Source organism: Aquarana catesbeiana, linkage group LG13, assembly GCF_042186555.1.
Source record: "Aquarana catesbeiana isolate 2022-GZ linkage group LG13, ASM4218655v1, whole genome shotgun sequence".
Lineage (NCBI taxonomy): Eukaryota > Metazoa > Chordata > Amphibia > Anura > Ranidae > Aquarana > Aquarana catesbeiana.
Genome location: NC_133336.1, coordinates 98,320,899 through 98,340,120, shown reverse-complemented (window position 1 = coordinate 98,340,120; position 19,222 = coordinate 98,320,899). Strand labels below are relative to the sequence as shown.

The following is a 19,222-nucleotide window of genomic DNA, read 5'->3' as shown; positions in this document are numbered from 1 at the left end:
TAGAAGCGGTATTTCTACTGCTTCTCTATATGATGCTCAAAATGTTTGTTATGGATTTTGAAGGGGACTCTACACACTCTTTTTTTCATTCCTTCTGTGGGATGTGCTACAGCAAAAGTGGCATTTACAAATGAAAAAATGGCCACTTTTGAACAGCAAACAGACCCCTCAAAAAAGGATCCCCAAGTATTTGTGCGTTTTCGTTTTTTTTGTTTTTTTTTAAAGCCAGAAATGTCTTTTGCTGGCAGTTTAAAACCACGTTTCCATTGTAAATGTCAGTGTTTTCTGCTCCTGGCCAAATGGAATCTTTAAAACATTTTTTGTTGCACTGGTACATGTTCTCCAGGGCAGTGAGGGCTTTTTGATTCCCTTGGTACTTTCTCACTATGACCTTTATGTCTCTATTTTATGGTGTTTCTATTCCCCCCTAAAAGGTCATAAAAAAAAAGCTTCCACTCTCTCACAGCTGGAGTATTCAATCATTTGTTTATACTACAGCATGGATCGTCCATTTGAGGGGAATGACACCACCATCTGTCTACCAACGGCCACACCAGTTTGCTGCAAATGGTCATTCCTCTGAAGACAGTTATAATAACCCAGTATGTGCTTTTGCAGCAACCACATAACACTGAAATATCATTTTGGGTGGAGATGTAATTCACGAATCTTCTTTTTGATGCCACACACAAACGGCAATGACACAGATGAAAAAAAAAAAAAGTATATAAATAAATATATATATATATATATATATATATATATATATATATATATATATATATATATATATATATATATATATATATATATATATATACATACACACACACACACTGTATTTATTGGCGTATAACACTCACTTTTTCACCATGAAAATTGGGTGCAAATAGCGTGTGCGTGTTATAAGCCAATACTTCAATTTTAGCTGCCTCGGAGGGGACAGGGAGGGGGGCGGGACGAGCGCTGTCAGATTACATACAGTGAGAAACATCTGTTTACTTGGTGGCCTCTGTAATAGGAAGTCACCATTGGACCACTGTTCTGTCTAACATAGGAGATTCTCACTGTATGTAATCTGTCGGCGCTCATCTCGCCTCCCTCCCTGTCCCCTCTAGGCTGCAGATGGGTATCGATTAGGCTGCACTGATGGCAATGGTGAGGCTGCTGCAATGATGTCGACTAATGAGGCTGCATTCATGGCAATGGTGAGGCTGTAGATGGGCAATGACCCTTATTTTGCTTCAACGTTTCTTATTTAAAATGTAAGTTTTTTCCCTGAAACTTCCCTTTTAAAATGAACGTGCGTGTTATACGCCGATAAATACGGTATATATTATACCGCTTTACCGCCTGTCAAGCAGGGTGGATATAAATCAATGAAAAAAATTTAAAAATCTTTTTTTTTATCTATATATTTATCATATATTTCAGGTTTAATCTTGATTTGTGCAATATCTGAGGGCCTATGTACTGCTTATCCAAGGGGATCACTTTGAAGACGCCACAAGCTACCTTAAAATGATGCTAAAGTTGTTTTTTTTTGTGCCTCCTCTTGGGTCCCTCTTCAGCTCTCCTCTCCCCTCCCTCCTGATGAGCGCCACCACAGCAAGCAGCTTGGTATAGGGGCACCCGAGCTGAGTCGCAGCTCCCTGTGTCCATTCAGACACATAGCCACGGCCCAGCCTGGCCCCCCTTTCTCTCATTCCCTCATTGGCTCATTGACTTTAATTGATAGCAGCAGGAGCAAATGGCGCTCCGCTGCGGTCTCAACTAATGAGGAGAGTCTCAGGCAGCCAAGTCTCTCCTGCAACATCTCTGGATAGAGATGGGGCTCAGGTTTTAGGGAGTGCTGGGTCGGCTGCTGCATACAAAAAGCTTTTTATCTTAATGCATAGAATGCATTAGGATAAAAAAAACCTTCTGCCTTTACAATCACTTTAACTTCCACGTTTTGGCAAACGTTTAGGCCCCCTGCCGTTCACATTGGTGATGCTTTGAAATCATGTTACTTCAGCTAGATTTCAAAGCCGCACAGCAGTGCGATTTGCACTGTCGGTTTCACTGCGGCTTCATATAACAGAAGTCTAAGTCGCAATGAAAATCAGTTAAAAAGTACTGCAGGTACACTTTTCATAATCGCTGTGACATGAGTCGCGGCAATATGAACGCGGTTCCATTGCCAGCAACTGGGTGCGCCTTGTCATGCGATTTGGAACGGTCAAATCGCATGACAAGTTGCACCGGTGTGATCTGCTATGTCAGGTTTGCTTTCACACGGGATATAGGTAAATGAAAACCGACTTGCAGCCGGCTAGATAAAAGCAACTCATGCATGATCATTTGCAGAAACATAAATGCCCCAAGCCAGAAACAGTATGTACGGTACTACTGTACATTTTAGGACAAAAACACACATTTAGGTCCTCTATCAGTATATATAAATTTTGAAAATGGGAACAATGAAAATTATCACAATTTAGGAAAGTTAGCGAAAAGCAGAACTTCTTAATTAAGAATAGGCAGCCCTTTTATAAAAACAGGGGCATGCCAAGTCCCCTCTCTATTGTGAGTCAACTCATTTTAAGCATCCCTTTATAGAAGTACATAAATAATGCTAATACCCTCTGACCATGTATGAATGTTTCACAACAATCAAACATAATCTACAAAGAAAAAAAAAACCCACAATAAAAATATCAACAGCTATACCTTGCTATAAATTACTTTTTCTAAATGTTCAAACCGATATGATAAATTTTCAATATGCAGTACTGATACCAACCCTAGCGGCCTCATAGAAGAGACCAACAAAGTAAAGTGAAAGATGTCTGACATCATTTACCTCTTACCATATACAGTATAGTTTTTCTGGTTTTACAGAAACCATTAAACTTTTAATAAATAAAGGAGCGTCTTAACAAGCTCTAGCTCCAGCTGAAAGCTGCCTGAGGTGAACGTAAACCTGTTGAGACAGCAATATGCTTTCTTACATGGTCATTATGACGTTTTTGGAAATTTCGAAGTGATATAATATTATGATGTACAGACATTGTGCAACACTCACCTGCTGTGGTGGAAGGACTTGATTTTGGGTTGCAGCAGGACAAATAAGACAATTAGGAGTAATATCAGGGCCACAGAGCTGGCTGTTGAGGCAACAATGGAAAGTGTGGGGACCCCAAGGCTGGTGTTTCTATTGGTTTCTGGGGAAAAAAAAAAATCTGGAAGTTACAAAGTTTTCCTACTACACTGCAGTGTTAACTTAAAGTTTAGCCAAATTTTTTTTTTTTTTATATTACTCTTTTGTTTATACGGTTATCCAGATTTTTTTTCTCACTTCCTGTCTGTAAAATGGTTGTCACCTTGACAGAAAGTGAGGAAAAAACACACAGCAACAAAAGACATTTTTTATTTGTGTGTGTGTGTGTTGCTGTTAGAGGTTTATCCTTGAAATCGTTGTCACCAGAATAGAAAGTGATGGAAAACCCAAATAGTGGATGGAAGCAGACAGAGGTTCTAATCCTTCACCACTATCTGATAAAAAAAAAAAAATGGCAATGACAGTGTCCAGTTCATCAAGCAGGCAGATAGCTTCATCCTTTCCATGGAATATCTATAGCAATGCATATCTTGAACGATCCCACCTGATGGAGAGTGCCTTCCATTGATTCCCATAATACAGAACAATCATCACTGCATTCCTGGAACCAGGTATCCCATATAGCCTTAAGTAAAAGCACTCACCTTGGTTCAGTCTACAACTAACTCCCATAGGTGGGTTCCAAGCACCATTCTTGCATGTTAGGAACTTGTAGTCTCCTTTCAGCATGTACCCCTCGGCACAGAAGTACTCTATGACGCTTCCAGAGGTAAACGACTTTTCACAGTGTGGTGGGTGACACATGAATCCACCATTCTCTGGTTCTGGGGGTGGTGGACACACTAAAGAGGAGACAACATAGAAAAGATAAATTAGAACATAACTAAGCCAATATTTCTGTGTTAAGCATTTCATCTTGTACTATAAATGTACAGTAAACAGTATTGGAGAAAATATTGTTGATGCACAAAGAAGTCCATTAACTTATCCCAAGGACTGAAAGTGGTTGTAAACTCTCCCCCACAACTTTGTCCCATGTAAATCAGCATAAAAAACCCTAATGAACACTGCTTGTAGATATCTCCTTACTTGCATAGGATTGTTGTAATCCTTTTTGTGTTCTTAGGAATGATGTCACTGAGCATGCCCATATCTCCCCTGATTTACGGCACACTCTGTATGCTTGTCTGTCCGTTATCAGGACTTCCTAGGCACAACACTAAAATCCCACAAGACTGCATAATTACTCAGAGCTTCCTACTACACCCCATGTGACATCACATGGAGTGTAAACCTGGGCATTGGACAGCATTACTGCAGTCTTATCAGCTGAAGCTGATAAGACTGACATACACAAACACTAGATAATTGGCACAAGTAAATACTATGAAATAAAACAAGTCAGCTATGAGCAGGGAAGCAGGGTTGCCATAGAAACGTTGGATTGAGAAGGAGGCTTGGTTAACAGTACAGGAAGTGCTCAATGTAAGGGCGGAAATACACTCTAGTGTGGACTCAGAAAACAATACTTAAGATGGTGCTGCCTTACCCCTGGAAACAAGTTTTTTAAAGTTTCTTTAAACAGTAAGTAATATGCGATTTGGGCTGGATTACAGTGGCTATAGTTTGATAATTACTAATTATAATGGACTAAATGAAAAGAAGCATCAGAGTGGGAGAGTTTAATTCCTCTTGAAACATTTATGGCAAAGCAACAACTGTGCAAGAGAGACAAGGAAAATACAATTCAATATTTGCAAGCGATGCTTAAAATGGAGCATTGCTCACTGTCAGTGTTCAGTAAGTTCTGCTGTTTGGTGCTCATTTGGTTAAGGAAAGAAAGGCCAAATATTACCAAGAGTATCATTCCTAAGAAGATCTCTCAATGTAAACCGACTGTCACCAACTTAAAAATGCAGATAAAGGCACATAAAATCATACAAATCAAGTATTTTAAATGCTTACTTATGGAGTTTTTTAAATGCTTACTTATGGAGTTTTTCCTTTCCATAAATGATTTCTATTTACTAGGAAAGTACCTCTGAGTTTGCTAGAAAATTTGACTCCAGGAGAGTCAATTCCCTACTTAGTCCCCTCCTTCCTGGCACATCAAGTATTAGGTTTTCTCAAAAAATTTCAAACAAGGCAACCTTTTAAACTATGCAAAATCTTGAGACACCCCCAGTCTAAAAATGTAAAAACTGAAATGTTACGTATCAATGGGGAACTTGAGCCTGGGATAATGTACACACTCTTCCCATCACATGAGAGATCCCTCTTCACGCCTTTGAAGTGCCCTACCATCACATCAGAGAGTCTCCCATCATCACAGACCCTGGTTGCAGCAGAGTTGCAGAGGGTAGGAGGTGGAGAAGATGGGCTTTTATCCTGAATGCTAGGGTTGGCCACCTGCCCCGGATTAACATTATGAGCTGGCATAGTGCAGGCCGCCAACTAAGACCATAGCAGCAAATTAAGCCGTGTGTCCGGTCCTAGAGCTTCAATGGCTGTTATGGTGCAGGCAGATAACCTGCCAATACCATAGTAACTCATGATGCCGATACAGTGCAAACTGGGTTCCGTGCTCATGGCACCCCAAGGTAACCTAAACTTCTCCCTCGTTGAGAAACTCTGTCATAGCGCTCTCCTCCTCTTGGAGTGTGTCTAACTGCTGCCTGGGCTGGCCCAGCTCCTCTACTCTTTTCCTTACCTTCCTACATAACCTTTTATGTAGTTGCTGGGGAAGAGCATAGGGGAATATGAGAGTCACTTAAGTAACAGCTCTGAGTCTGCTGGGGCTGATGATATCACATCCAAGAAAGCAGCACCTCAGGGCATTGGAAAGTCTACACAAGGGAGGCTTTTACAGGTAAATAACATGCCTAAAATATGTTAAATGCACATATCTTCTGAAAAGATTTTTGTTGAAATCGAGAGTCGGGCGACAGAGTCTGTGTTGTAAACTGTGTGACAAATTTGATAGCGTTAAAAAAGTTCCACAAATCTACAGGATATCCTGTACTATAATGGGTACTTATTAAAATATACACTTCCCTTTTAAAACCTGTTGTCCTAGCACACGGAAATGGGTTATATTACTGTAAAGCAAAAAAACTTTCACAGACTGCCTCCTTATGTAGCAAATGGATTAGCACTAGTATATGTATGTAGAATTAAATGTCGGCCCTCACTGCACTATCTGCCATCTTTAAAGAATTAGGTTTATTCTCTGTATCTCTGATGAATTAGCCAAAGACAATAGATGTATTCCACGTTGATGGGTTTTCATTGCCAGGCACCTCCCAATGCATTTTGCTTCAACTAGAGCGTAAAAAAAAAAAAAAAAAAAAAATTTTTTTTTACTTTTTTGATAGAATATGGCGATTCACCTTATTTGTCCTGGTAACCATTATCACCAGAACAGAAAGTGATGCCTCTGGTGACACCTGTCCAAGAAGGGGTTTTCCCTAATTTTGGAGAGATTTACTCCTACTCTGAAAGAGAAATATCCCCAGTGGGAGAAAGCAAAAAAACGCCTAGGCAATCGGAGCAGAAGTTCTCCTCCCACCATGCAGTCTTCTTGGACACGTCATAGGTCCCAGAAGACTGCTGGACCATTCACAAAGTGCAGCGTGGCTTGCGCATGCACAGTGGGCACCTGGCTGTGAAGCCGCACCGTTGGGTTCCCACAGTTCAGATACCGGGGACAGAATACTGATGGAAAAAATGGCTCGGGTGAGCACATCGCTGGATCATGGGACAGGAGTGTCTGTTTATTACAAGTTACAGTTTTTGTAGCTGCTGACTTCTAACAAACAGCAACTTGACTGGAGCTCATCTTTATGATATCTGTAAAGATAATCATCTTGTAAATGGGATGTAAATCTGGCCTCTAAGCCTCGGTTCACACCAGAGGCGGCACGACTTGCAGGTCGCCTCACCGAGGCGACCTGCACACGACTGCCCGGGCGACTTGCATAACGACTTCTGTATAGAAGTCTATGCAAGTCACCCCAAGTCGCCCCCGAAGTCGTACAGGAACCTTTTTCTAAGTCGGAGCGACTTGCGTCGCTCCCCTTAGAACGGTTCCATTGTACTGAACGGGACGCTACTTGTCAGGCGACCTAGGTCGCCTGACAAGTCGTCCCAGTGTGAACCGAGCCTTAGTTAGTCATTTTTCTTTTGTGTTATAAGACTATAAAAAAGCTCAGGTGTTGGCATTTTTTTTTTTTGCCCTGACATACACTTTAGGTCCCTTCACACAGGCAGACTGATCGGGTCCACCTGTCAGTTTTTCAAGCGAACCCAGTCAGGCCATCCACTGCCCTCTATCGAGCGTCGGATGTAAACAGACTTGTGTCTGTTTATAGCGGATCGAATGTTGGCGGGTGTAAACAGACAGATGGGGGATCCATTTCACATCCGTCTGGCGGATTGGGTTGGATGACGGCCCATTTACATCTGAACCTCTATGGAGGAAATTGAGTTTTGTCCCTCTCTACTCTGGATAAGCAGAGCGGACACGGACCTGTCATCGCCTACTTAGTGGGGATCAGAGGACAGATCCCGCAGAGCAGATGGAGTCCGCCCATGTGAAAGAGCCCTTAACCATCCCCTACTAATTTGGGTTTAGATATACAATACTTGAATAATAAAACACAGCCAACTAGAATAAAGCTACTACAGTGGCCTCAACTGAAGCCTCTGAGGTCACCAGTATTCAGTGCAAGTGATGCTACAGAAGACTGTAGTAGCCTGCAGACGAGCCACAGATGTGGCTGGATCCATGCTGTAGGACAGTGGTCATCAACCCTGTCCTCAGGGCCCACTAACAGGCCAGGTTTGCTAGATAACTGAAATACATCACAGGTAATATCATTTGCTGCTCAGTAATTGCAGTATTCTAGTCTGCATCTCCCCAAGGTAATACATAAAACCTGACCTGTTAGTGGGCCCTAAGGACAGGGTTGATGACCACTGTTGTAGGAGACAGTCCTAGACTTAGGACAAGTAACACTAGACTGGGTTCTAAACTTTCTACACTCTCCTGCTGAAAAAGGTTGTATTTGCGTTGTCTCCCATTGAAGAGATTTCCTATTACCAATTCCTTCTGTGACATCATCTCACTGGGACAGGAAATGAGGGAAGAGATTCCTGATGGGGGTGCATAGAGCAAAACAAAACGCAATACAGTATCCAACCCTTCCCCACTCTGTACAAAACTAAACAGAAAATCTTAGCTGGAGTTGGCCTTTAAATTCAGCTCCAATTTAAAAAATTGGAAAATCCTTATTAAATTTTTACAGATTATCTCCTGAAGTAGTTTATTCCTGATGTACGCACAATCCACGCCGATAGTCTCTGTTGCTGATATGACGACAGCTATGACATTGCAGACAGCTGGAGTGATGAGTGAACTATTTACTTTAATAAACCTTACCCCTTCCCATCGCCTGACAACACATACATGCAGCCCTACTTAAAAGGGCTTACCAGTATTTGTGCTGGGATTGCACTGCACAGCGTGGTCCCAGCACAGAAACTGGGCTCTCACCGAGAGCCCTGGGTCTTATATTAATGTTTGGGGAATCGGGACTTCCGGCTCCTGAGAACCTAATCGCTGTGATTACGGTTGTCCCGATACCACTTTTTCAGGACCGAGTACAAGTACCGATACTTTTTTTCAAGTACTCGCCGATACCGAATACCGATACTTTCTTATTATGTCACGTGACAGTGTTTTTTTTAAATTTTTTTTTAACAGTGCTTTTTTTTTTTTTTTTTTTTTGGGGGGGGGGGGGGGGGGGTGAACGGTGTATGTGTGTGTTTTGTTTTGTTTTCTTTTTTTTAAATTTACAATTTTTATTTTTTACAATAATTTTTTTTTTTTATTCTTTATTGCAATATGTGTTTTTTTTGTTTTTGTTTTTTTTTTAATCAGCCCTGTTGGGGGGCTTTGGTGAGATATCAGGGGTCTTAACAGACCTCTGATATCTCCCCCTTGAGACAGAGAAAGAGACAGAGGATAGAGATTCCCCAGTCCCTTTCTCTGCAGCCTCAGCTGCACTGAGAATGAATGGAGAGAAGACAGCGGCTCCTCTCCATTCATAAACTGACACATAGTAATCACAAGAGATTACAATGTTTCAGTTATGTGAATGGACAGAGTCAGCTGACTCTGTCTATTCACAAAGGAAGGAGGAGGAGGATGGCGGAACAGAGGGGGAGAACGGAGGGGGACAGAGAAGGAGGGGGGAACGGAGGGGACAGCGGAGAGGCACAGGGAAGGAAAGAGGAACGGAGGGGGACAGCGGAGAGGCACAGAGGAGGAAAGAGGAACGGAGGGGGACAGCGGAGGGCGACAGAAAAGGAGAGAAGAACGGAGGGGGACAGAAAAGGAGAGAAGAACGGAGGGGGACAGCAGAGAGGCACAGAGGAAAGGAGGGGGCATGGAGGATAATGCAGTGACAGTCAGCGGTGAGCGATCACCGCTGTGTCACTAAAGCAGCTGAAAGCCGCTGGGGGAGAAGCTTGTATCTCCCCCATGCGCCGATCACAGCTGACTTTTAGGTATCGGGGAAGCATCGGGAGCATTTGCCCGAGTACAAGTACTTGGGCAAATGCTCGGTATCGGTGCCGATACCGATACTAGTATCGGTATCGGGACAACCCTAGCTGTGATAGCCTCTGATTGGCTATCACAATGATCAATCACTGTGCAGCCAGCTCATTTTTTTTTTCTCTCCTCTAAATGGAGAGAAAGATACACTGGGGTTGATTTACTAAAACTGGAGAGTGCAAAATCTGGCGCAGCTGTGCATAGTAGCCGCCAATCGGCTTCTAAACTTCAGCTTGTTCAATTAAGCTTTAAAAAAAAAAAAAAAAACTGGAAGGTTTTATGCCAAGCTGCACCAGATTTTGTACTCTCCAGTTTTAGTAAAATCAACCCCATTGTAGCTTTCTCTCATTACCAGGAGAGAAAAATGTAATCAAAAGTGTGTAAAAAATAAAAAAAGCAAGAAAAAAAAAAAAATATCTAGATCAAGGCCTGGTCTAGGTCAGCGTTAGGGTCAAAGGTCGGGGATCAGTATATTTTGGGTAGGATTTTTTTTTTTAAAACTTTTTGAATTAGTATCAGTGTGTTTTAGGTAGGCTAAAACAAATAAATGTGCACTATTGTTTCTGTGCCCTACTACAGGTGCATACACATATTGCTGTGATCATCAAGAGTAGGAGAATTTATTTTGGGTTGTTCTTTGGTGGTAAATTATGGTAATAGCAAGACATACAGTATACAACTACATTTTTCAAGAAAAAAGTTTTTTTTTACTATTTTGGGCCTTTGATAATAAAAAAAAAGAGAAGAGAGGAGACCAGGAAATATCCATTACTGTTTACCACCAAATAAAAGGCCAACTTGTCCTGAAAAAAAAAAAGTATAATTCACCTGGATACACAAAGTTCTTGCGATAATATGTACAGTTTTACTAACCCATGTCAAAGTTTCAAAATTGTGTTCAGATGGATTAGTTTTACACTCGGTCACAAACATATTGTACCGAAGAAGCAGACATGGTTTACCGATGAGAGGCAACATTTTTCACAGTTGCGACTGAAAAACCTCTTCAAAGATTTGTATCTGTGAGTAGGCCAAGCAGATGAAGTGTAACAAAACACAAGCTATGAGCAAGTTGAGGCAGGAAGATTGCAAGAAATCTTCATGTCTCATACAACAGATGCTCTGTTCCCTCAGGACCCCATATTTAGAGTAACTGTCCACGTGGCTGGAACAGCTGAGAACACACACTGATCTCTACATTGCACAGAGCCGCAGCTTTTGAGCAGCGACATTTATGTGGTTCCAGCAGCTGAGGCAGAACATCAATAACTGCAGGAAACCACACACACACGAACACAAACAGATGAACAGTACCCATATACAACTGATGCAGAGAGAAAGGAAGTGGTGGGGGGGGGACTGACTTTTTATAGTCACCAAAATGCCAGCAATACTGTAATCAGATAAGAAGGCATTGAGCAATTAAAAAGTGCATTTCCAACAAGTCTTCTCACTTTCTAGGAGAACGTGCATGTTCTTGTGCAGCATTCCCTTTAGCAAAAGGCAGCACTCCTAGGATACAGATTTTTTTTTTTTTATTAAGATCAAACCGAAGCGATGGAAGGGCTTGAATATTTCTGGGTGCTGAATAGACACATTTACTACTCCATCAGCCAGCTATGGTGTGTTTAGACCCAAATTTTCCCACTTGGTAATGTGTATTTAAAATTACTTATCAGTGTTTAAAGCGACACTAAACTATATTCCTAAAGGATTAATTAACTTAAAAAAAATTAAAAATACACATAAAAAAAAAAAAAGTGCATTTACTATATTTTTTTTTGTAGGAGCCTGGAAAGCATTGCACCCACGATCAGATCACAGGTGTCATGCAGGACTCCTACAGACTGCCTGTACATCGTAGGAGCAGGCAGTTTTACAAAGTCAGGAAGGCTCAATGAACTACTCAAGCGCTCAATAACATCTTGGTAGTTCACTGAGAACTACAAGCCGACAGCCACAAAGGCTGTCGGAACTTGTAGTTCATTGTTTCGCAGGGATCTGCGAATCAATGATGCGGCCATGTGGGTGGAGCAATGTAGATATTTGCCAGCACACCAAGGATCAGCACACGGTGGCGTCCAAACGGTTTAATTTATTGCATGATCACAACACAAAAGCTGCAACGTTTCGGAGTCACGCAGGACCCCTTCGTCAGGCATGTGATCATCACATGCCTGACGAAGGGGTCCTGCGTGACTCTGAAGGGGTCCCTGCTGTCACAGGGATTGCAGGGATTGGAGAGTGGCTGCAGGATCAGGAACATGTTACATGGTCCCCCTCCAAAGAATGGATTGAACATGTAACATGTCCCTGAAGGTGCATCCATCCTTTAGGCAGTCCATAGATTACTAGATTTTCTATCCTTCCACCACAGATGGGGGATGGGTGCAAGGGGAGCTTTCCCAGTCGCTGGCAGTATTTGCATGTAGAAAAATCCGACAGGCTGGTTGTACCCAAGTCGATGGATTGATTTGGGTACAATCAGCCTGCCCATACATGGATTGAAATTTGTCCGGTCCCTGAACTGGCTGAATTTCAATCTATGCATGACAGGCTTTATTCTAGAAAAATAATCTGCACACTTCCATTACTTAAATGGCCTTGTAATCACATTTTCATTAGTTTTTTTACTGAGTTTTCGGTCTCCTTGTAACATCTATTATTTTCAGTTGCAGTGTTCATTTCCAACACATTTCAAGGGCTCTGATGGGCTAAACAAGGCTGGTCAAGAGAGAACCTGAGCAATACGAGGTGAGGAGTATCTTGACCATGCAGTTTCTGGGGGGTGCCTATATTGTAGAGCTGCACGATTAATCATTAAAAATCATTATCGCAATTTTTTTCCCGTTGCGATCTTGAAAAAAGTATTTCCCGATTCTTTGGAGCGCTGTCGGCTTTAGCAGAGAGAATTCTCTGCATAGAAAGAAAGGAAAAAAAAACAAAACTGGGCAGTCTGCCAAGAATCACAACATTCTTTAGCAGTTGAACAAAGTATAAACATTGTAACAATTTGTCCTTAAGAGCCCTTTCACACTGGGGCGGTTTGCAGGCGCTATTGCGCTAATAATAGCGCCTGCAAACCGACCCGAAAGTGCCGCTGCATGTATTCCTGTGTGAAAGCCCCGAGGGCTTTCACACTGGAGCGATGCGCTGGCAGGACGGTAAAAAAAGTCCTGCCAGCAGCATCTTCGGAGCGGTGAAAGAGCGGTGTGTATACCGCTCCTTTACCGCTCCTGCCCATTGAAATCAATGGGACAGCGCGGCTATACCGTCGGCAAAGCGCCTCTGCAGAGGCGCTTTGCGGTGGTATTTAACCCTTTCTCGGCCGCTAGCGGGGGGTAAAACCTCCCCGCTAGCGGCCGCATACCGACAGTAAAACGCCGCTAATAATAGTGGCGTTTTACCGCCGACGCCGCCCCCCGCCCGAGTGTGAAAGGGCTCTTAGATCAAAGGAATACACTTTGCTGTGTAAATGAGGGAAGTTTAACCACTTAAACACTAAACCTTTTTCTGACATTTGTTGGTTTCAAGTTAAAATATTTTTTGCTAGAAAATGACTTCGTATCCCCAAACAATATTTTATGTCACACTGTATTTATGCAGTATGATCTGAAAGATTTTACGCCGCGAGAATCGTGATCTTTTTATTCTAAGCAAAAAACTTGTGGATTCTCATTTTGGCCACAATCATGCAGCTCTACTATATTGTTATCTGTTTTCATTGCTCTATGTTCTGATGACCACTCAAACAGTAAGGAGAAATCTCCTCAGCGACACACAGAGGGGCAAAGCCTATCAGTCTGCAACTCTTCCCTACTATCTAAAACTTTTCCCAAAGTCCCTAAAAGGACAAAAAGGAGGCATTGTGAGAATAGATGTTGCATGGTTTAAAAATAAAAAAAAAAAAATAAAAGGAAGATTTCTTCTTGGAAAATCTAAGGCAGGCGTGTCAAAATGGCAGGCCTACAGCTGTTGCGGAACTACAAGTCCCATCATGTCTCCAGCTGTGGGAGTCGTGCTTGTAATGGTCAGCCTTGCAATGCCTCATGGGACTTGTGGTTCCGCCACAGCTGGAGGGCCGCCAGTTTGACATCTGTGTCCTAAGGCATGTATAATAGTGGGGCCATTTCTTAACTGTAGACTTTCAGTAGCTTTAGTTTCCTGTTAACCAGGATACTCCAGCCAAAGATAAAAAATGCAGCTAACAAACGGCATGTCTAATGACCTCACAAACTGATCGCTCAGCATTTTGTAAGTTTTTTCTATCTGGCAGTCGTATATCAGGAACATTAGAGCTCTTATGCATTTCATGGTACATGCAGTACTTGTTCCATAATCTTCTTCAGCAGTATGGGAAAGAAGTTGGATCTGCATCTGTAGGCTGGGGCAGGCTAATAGTCTGACTGACCTGGAGTGGTGATTTTGCATATATAATATACACAAAATCTGTAGACCACAAAATCAAAACTAGATTATAGCACATACTATGATTTGCTATGATTTTATTCCAATTAATATGTGGGTATATTGGTGAAATGGAATATTACTAATTCTACGTGTGACATCAGGTTTCTTAAAATATATAGCCAATGACAGAGAGGGAAATGTAATTTATATGAAAAAGAGACTAAAAAGGAGGAGAAGTTCACTTAGGGCACATTCACACTGGGGGGGGGGGGGGGGTGTGGTCGGCAGTAAAGCACCGCTATTTATAGCAGCATTTTACCGTCGTTTTAGCTGCGCTTATTCGGCTGTTTCTAACCCTCGCTGGCGGACAAAAAAGGGTTCAAAGCGTCATTGCCGAAGCGCTTTGCGGAAGCTTCGGCAGCGCTGGCCATTGATTTCAAAAGCAGGTGCGTTTTAGGAGCACTCCCGCAAAGCCCCAAAGATGCTGCTTGCAGGACTTTTTCTCCTGTGCTGCAAGCGCACCGCTCCAATGTGAAAGCACTCAGGCTTTCACACTGGGGTGGCAGGGGAGGCATTTTTTCAGGCGCTATTTTTAGCCCTTTAGCGCCTGAAAAATGCCTCGGTGTTAAAGTAGCCTTATTGTAAAATGTTATGTTACACCCAGATTTAGGGTGTAACATGCAGGAGTATGTTTGGAGCTGCTGACTCCCCCCCCCCCCCACCATGTGACAGCAGGTGGGGGATCCTCTTGCCGCACCCACTGTCGCATATTAGAAAACAGCCTGGCTGTGCGGGGCTCCACCCATGCGGCTGCATCATTTATTCACAGGAATCTCTGAATGAATGGACTACAAGTCCCAGCTTCCAATACTACAAGTCCCAGTTTCCAATGCCGTAGATGGCTTGTAGTTCTCAATGAACTGCGAGGACGCTGATGAGCATCCTCATAGTTCATCGATTTTTTCTTGCTCTTCAGTAACTGTCTGCTTGTACAGGAGGTATGGGCAGACAGCTGTATTGAGTGTCTGCAGGAGCATGGCATTGCATCCATGATCTACTGATCAAAAAGGCGGAATGCTTTGCAGGCTGCAGTGTAAAAAAGTAATAAATGCACCTTTTTTGCCTGCAAAATCATGTGCATTTATTTTTTTTTTTTTTTTTTTTACAAAAGGTGAACTTAGCCTTTATGATCAAAGTTCTTTTTATTTATTGGTGAGCCGCTGTGTCTCATTATTAGAATCTGTCTCCAGGAAAAGAGAACATATGCTCAGCTAATGGATACACATTTACGTCATGTAACAGCACACGGAGCTTCACATGCCACTGCCAAAAAATCATGTCATTACCTGGACAGTAACCAAGAGGCTCTACCTCACACTGTGACAGATTGGTGTGTGGGTGACTATGTTACATACAGTTCAGAATAGGGGTGAGCTACGCTGGGATAGCAATATATGCCTACTGGGTGCAAAGCATCAAAAGGTTCCAAACAGTTATATCAGGAAAGCATGCTGCACAAGCAAACGAGAAATCCACACAACGGATTACATTTTTTTTGCTGTAGTACAAAGAAAAAAGGTACAGAAGTATGATGACAAGTAGTTCCAGGCAAACCAAACCCACCCATCTGCAAATCTGATGAATGGCGGGGACACCTGAAATTGTTGTTGTTCACATTACAGCTTAAAATAAATCTATTGTGTGGATTTGCTAGTTGGCTGTGCAGAATCCTTTCCTTGGAGGAAAAAAAATAAAAAATAAAAATAAAGAGAAGGTAAAATTACATATTATATTATACACACACACATAATGACTATAGAAATGTAAACCTATTTTGAATAAAATAGCATTGACAAATGATGACAAATCAGCTTTCATACTTGCAACTTCATTTTAAAAAGCCAATTTCTCCTTTTCTGTGCTCTCTAGAAAGTCACTTTCCTGTGTTTTATATAATCAAACACGATTTTCCTGGCAGGTATCATTTTTTTTTTTACAAAAGAAAAAAGTGAGTTATACAACTCTGCCAAACAAACAAAAAAATACAACGTACAAAATGTATCCATATAATAAAGTCATACAGTAGCACAGCAGCCAATCCTATATTTTATTATTGGTAATGGAAATTTACACAGCATTTTACATACATATATATATAAAATATGTACATTCACATCAGTCCCTGCCCTCAAGGAGCTTACAATCCACGGTCCCTAATTCACATTCAAGAGGTGTGCATCTTCACTGGTCTCACGATTAGATTACGATTATCTGGTCAACAATTCAATGCGATTCGATTCCGCGATGCATCACGATTACCGACGATGGTTTCCATCAAAAAAACACAAACATTTAGAGGAATTTTTTTAAAAAGGACACTCAATGCATATAGCAGGACAAGGACATGGAAGAGTCCAGGATATGAGGAAGGGGTAGGAACTGAAGGATGGAAGAGTCTGGGGATGGAGGAATTCATGGATAGAGAATAGAAGGCCAGAGGAGTCTGGAGATAGGAACTGAAGGATAAAAGTCTGGGGATGGAGATGGAGGAATCCATGGATAGGAACAGAAGTATGGAAGTGTTCAACGATAAAAATGGTGGTGGTGAGGGGGGGACTGAAGGAAGGAAGATTCAAAAGAGAGGATGTTATGATGGTCATCACGGAGTCCTGCAGGTGAGGAACATCAGAGGTAGAGGATCCCCTGTGCTGTGTACATGGCAGGGTTTGGGTGGTGATGGTCTCCTCCTGGAGTCCAGGGTTGGGGATGTCATTGTGCTTTCTGTATAAACATTTTATTAAAGTGGAATTCCACCCAAATGTGAAACTTCCACTTTAAGGAGTCCTGACCCCCTTACATGCCACAATTGACCCCAGTGCTACTAGGTGGAAGTGCTAACCACTGAGCCACTGTGCTGCCCCATAACATAGAGTACATGCAGCCCCCAGGTTACGAACAAGATAGAGTCTGTAGGTTTGTTCCCAAGTTCAGTTTGTAGGTTAGTTAGAACAGGTACATTTTTTTAAGTGCAACTCTAGCCAAAAAAATTTTGTTTACTTTTTTTGAATAGTTAGGGAAGGGTTAACAAACCCCAGTAACATTTGTTTTGCTGTCTGTGCCCCTGTTCAGAAGATTTCACCTCACTTTCTGTCCCAATGACAATTGGATTTTGAAAATTTTGGGATGTTGAGAAAACAAGGATTGTGATAAAGCTTCAGTGGAGACACCTTTTTTCCCATGAGAATTTTTACAGGAGTGAATTTCCCTTCCTAGAGGTAGATTTCCTCTCACTTCCTGTTGTCTCCCTCCGTTTCATATGTAATTTGAATGTTCATAATTTGGGGACTGCCTGTATATATGTTTCTAAAGTTCAATGACCATGCATATATTCTGTGTCATCTTAAAAGAGTTGTAAACCCTTGCGTTAATCCTATGCATTAAGGTGAAAAAACTTCTGACGCTGACTGGCACCCAGCACCCCCCCCCCCCCCTCCGTTTTACTCACCTGAGCCCGTTCGTTCCCTCGGCGGAGACACGTTCACCTTCTCTGCCCCGGGTTCTCGGCTCTTGATTGAATAGATCGATAGCAGCGCAGCCATTGGCTTCCGCTGCTGTCAATCAAATCCAATGACGCGGGCGCCAGGGCCGAGTCCGGCATTCTGTATCTATGCACACAAATGCTGGACTTGGGAGCGTGCCGAGTTGGAGCTGGAGGTCCGCTAATTGCAAATCCCTGGCCTAGGCTATAAGAAGATTGCCAAAAGATTGCTAAAACTGAGCTGCAGCACGGTGGCCAAGACCATACAGTGATTTGACATGTCAGGTTCCACTCAGAAAAGGCCTTGTCATGGTCGACCAAAGAAGTTGAGTGCACATGCTCAGCATCATATCCAGAGGTTGTCTTTGGGAAATAGACATATGAGTGCTTCCAGCATTGCTGCAGAGGTTGAAGGTGTGGGGTGGGGTTAGCCTGTCAGTGCTCAGACCTTACGCCGCACGCTGCATCAAATAGGTCTGCATGGCTGTCGTCCCAGAAGGAAGCCTCTTCTAAAGATGATGCACAAGAAAGTCCGCAAACAGTTTGCTGAAGACAAGCAGTCTAAGAAAATGGATTACTGGAACCATGTCCTGTGGTCTGATGAGTCCAAGATAAACTTATCTGGTTCAGATGGGGTCAAGCGTGTGTCACAGAAACCAGGTGACTTGCCTACAGTCAAGCATGGTGGTGGAAGTGTCATGGTCTGGGGCTGCATGAGTGCTGCCAGCACTGGGGAGCTACAGTTCATTGAGGAAACCATGAATGCCAACATGCACTGTGACATACTGAAGCAGAGCATGATCCGCTCCCTTCGGAGACTGGGCTTTAGTTTTAGCGTAGGGTACAGCACCACACAGTCCTACGCAAACTAACACAGGATCTCGGGGTCTCGAAAGGTGTGATGGCCATCAAATTTTGAGAGACCCTAATCTGCAACGTTCAGTTTACAGTTTTTTTTTTTTTTTATAGTTTTTATAAAAGTGAAAAAAAAAAAAAAAAACACTACACACAAAAACACAAAAAAATATAAAATAAAAAAAAATGCAAAAATAGTTGTGGTGTATTTTTCTCCTTTCTATTGTTCTTTCTTATGTTCACTCTCTACTGTCCGCTCACTATTGTTCTATATCCATCATTCTCTCGGTTTTATTTTTACTATGTTTTATTGTATTTGCTTTGCAGGCATGGTTTGTTATACTGTAATGTTCGTTTTATTGTTAACCATTATTTTGCTTAGCAGGTACGCCATTCAGCTGAAGCACAGGTTTATTTATCTTGACAGCAAGAGCGTTTGATCCTATGATACGTAAAGCCATGACTCCAGCGCTGTCGGAGGCGATTTCACCACCACAGCTAAAAAAAAAAAAAAAAATGGTGAATGTATGCCCCTCATTAGAAGTAGGTGGATGAAGGGCGGTATTCTAATGGTGGGCATACCCACCGATCAATCTCTTTTCTTCGTTCAGCCCACAGGCTGCATGAAAAAAAAAAAAACGAACATTACAATGTATGCCCAACAAGGACCAGCAACGTACTGGTATGTTGCTGGACT

The 19,222-nt window shown here is 42.3% G+C and overlaps 1 protein-coding gene across 4 annotated transcripts in view; it reads right to left on the bottom strand.

Moving 5' to 3' along the window:
* SUSD6 (sushi domain containing 6) overlaps positions 1 to 19,222 on the bottom strand; it is a 73,027-nt gene that overhangs the window by 14,469 nt on the left and 39,336 nt on the right. For all 4 annotated transcript variants that reach the window (XM_073608923.1, XM_073608921.1, XM_073608922.1 and 1 more), the window contains exons 3-4: positions 3,748 to 3,945; positions 3,068 to 3,206 (exon numbers count right to left, since the gene is read on the bottom strand). In XM_073608923.1, coding sequence (XP_073465024.1) covers positions 3,068 to 3,206; positions 3,748 to 3,945 — 337 coding nt within the window. The remainder of the gene's footprint in view (positions 1 to 3,067; positions 3,207 to 3,747; positions 3,946 to 19,222) is intronic.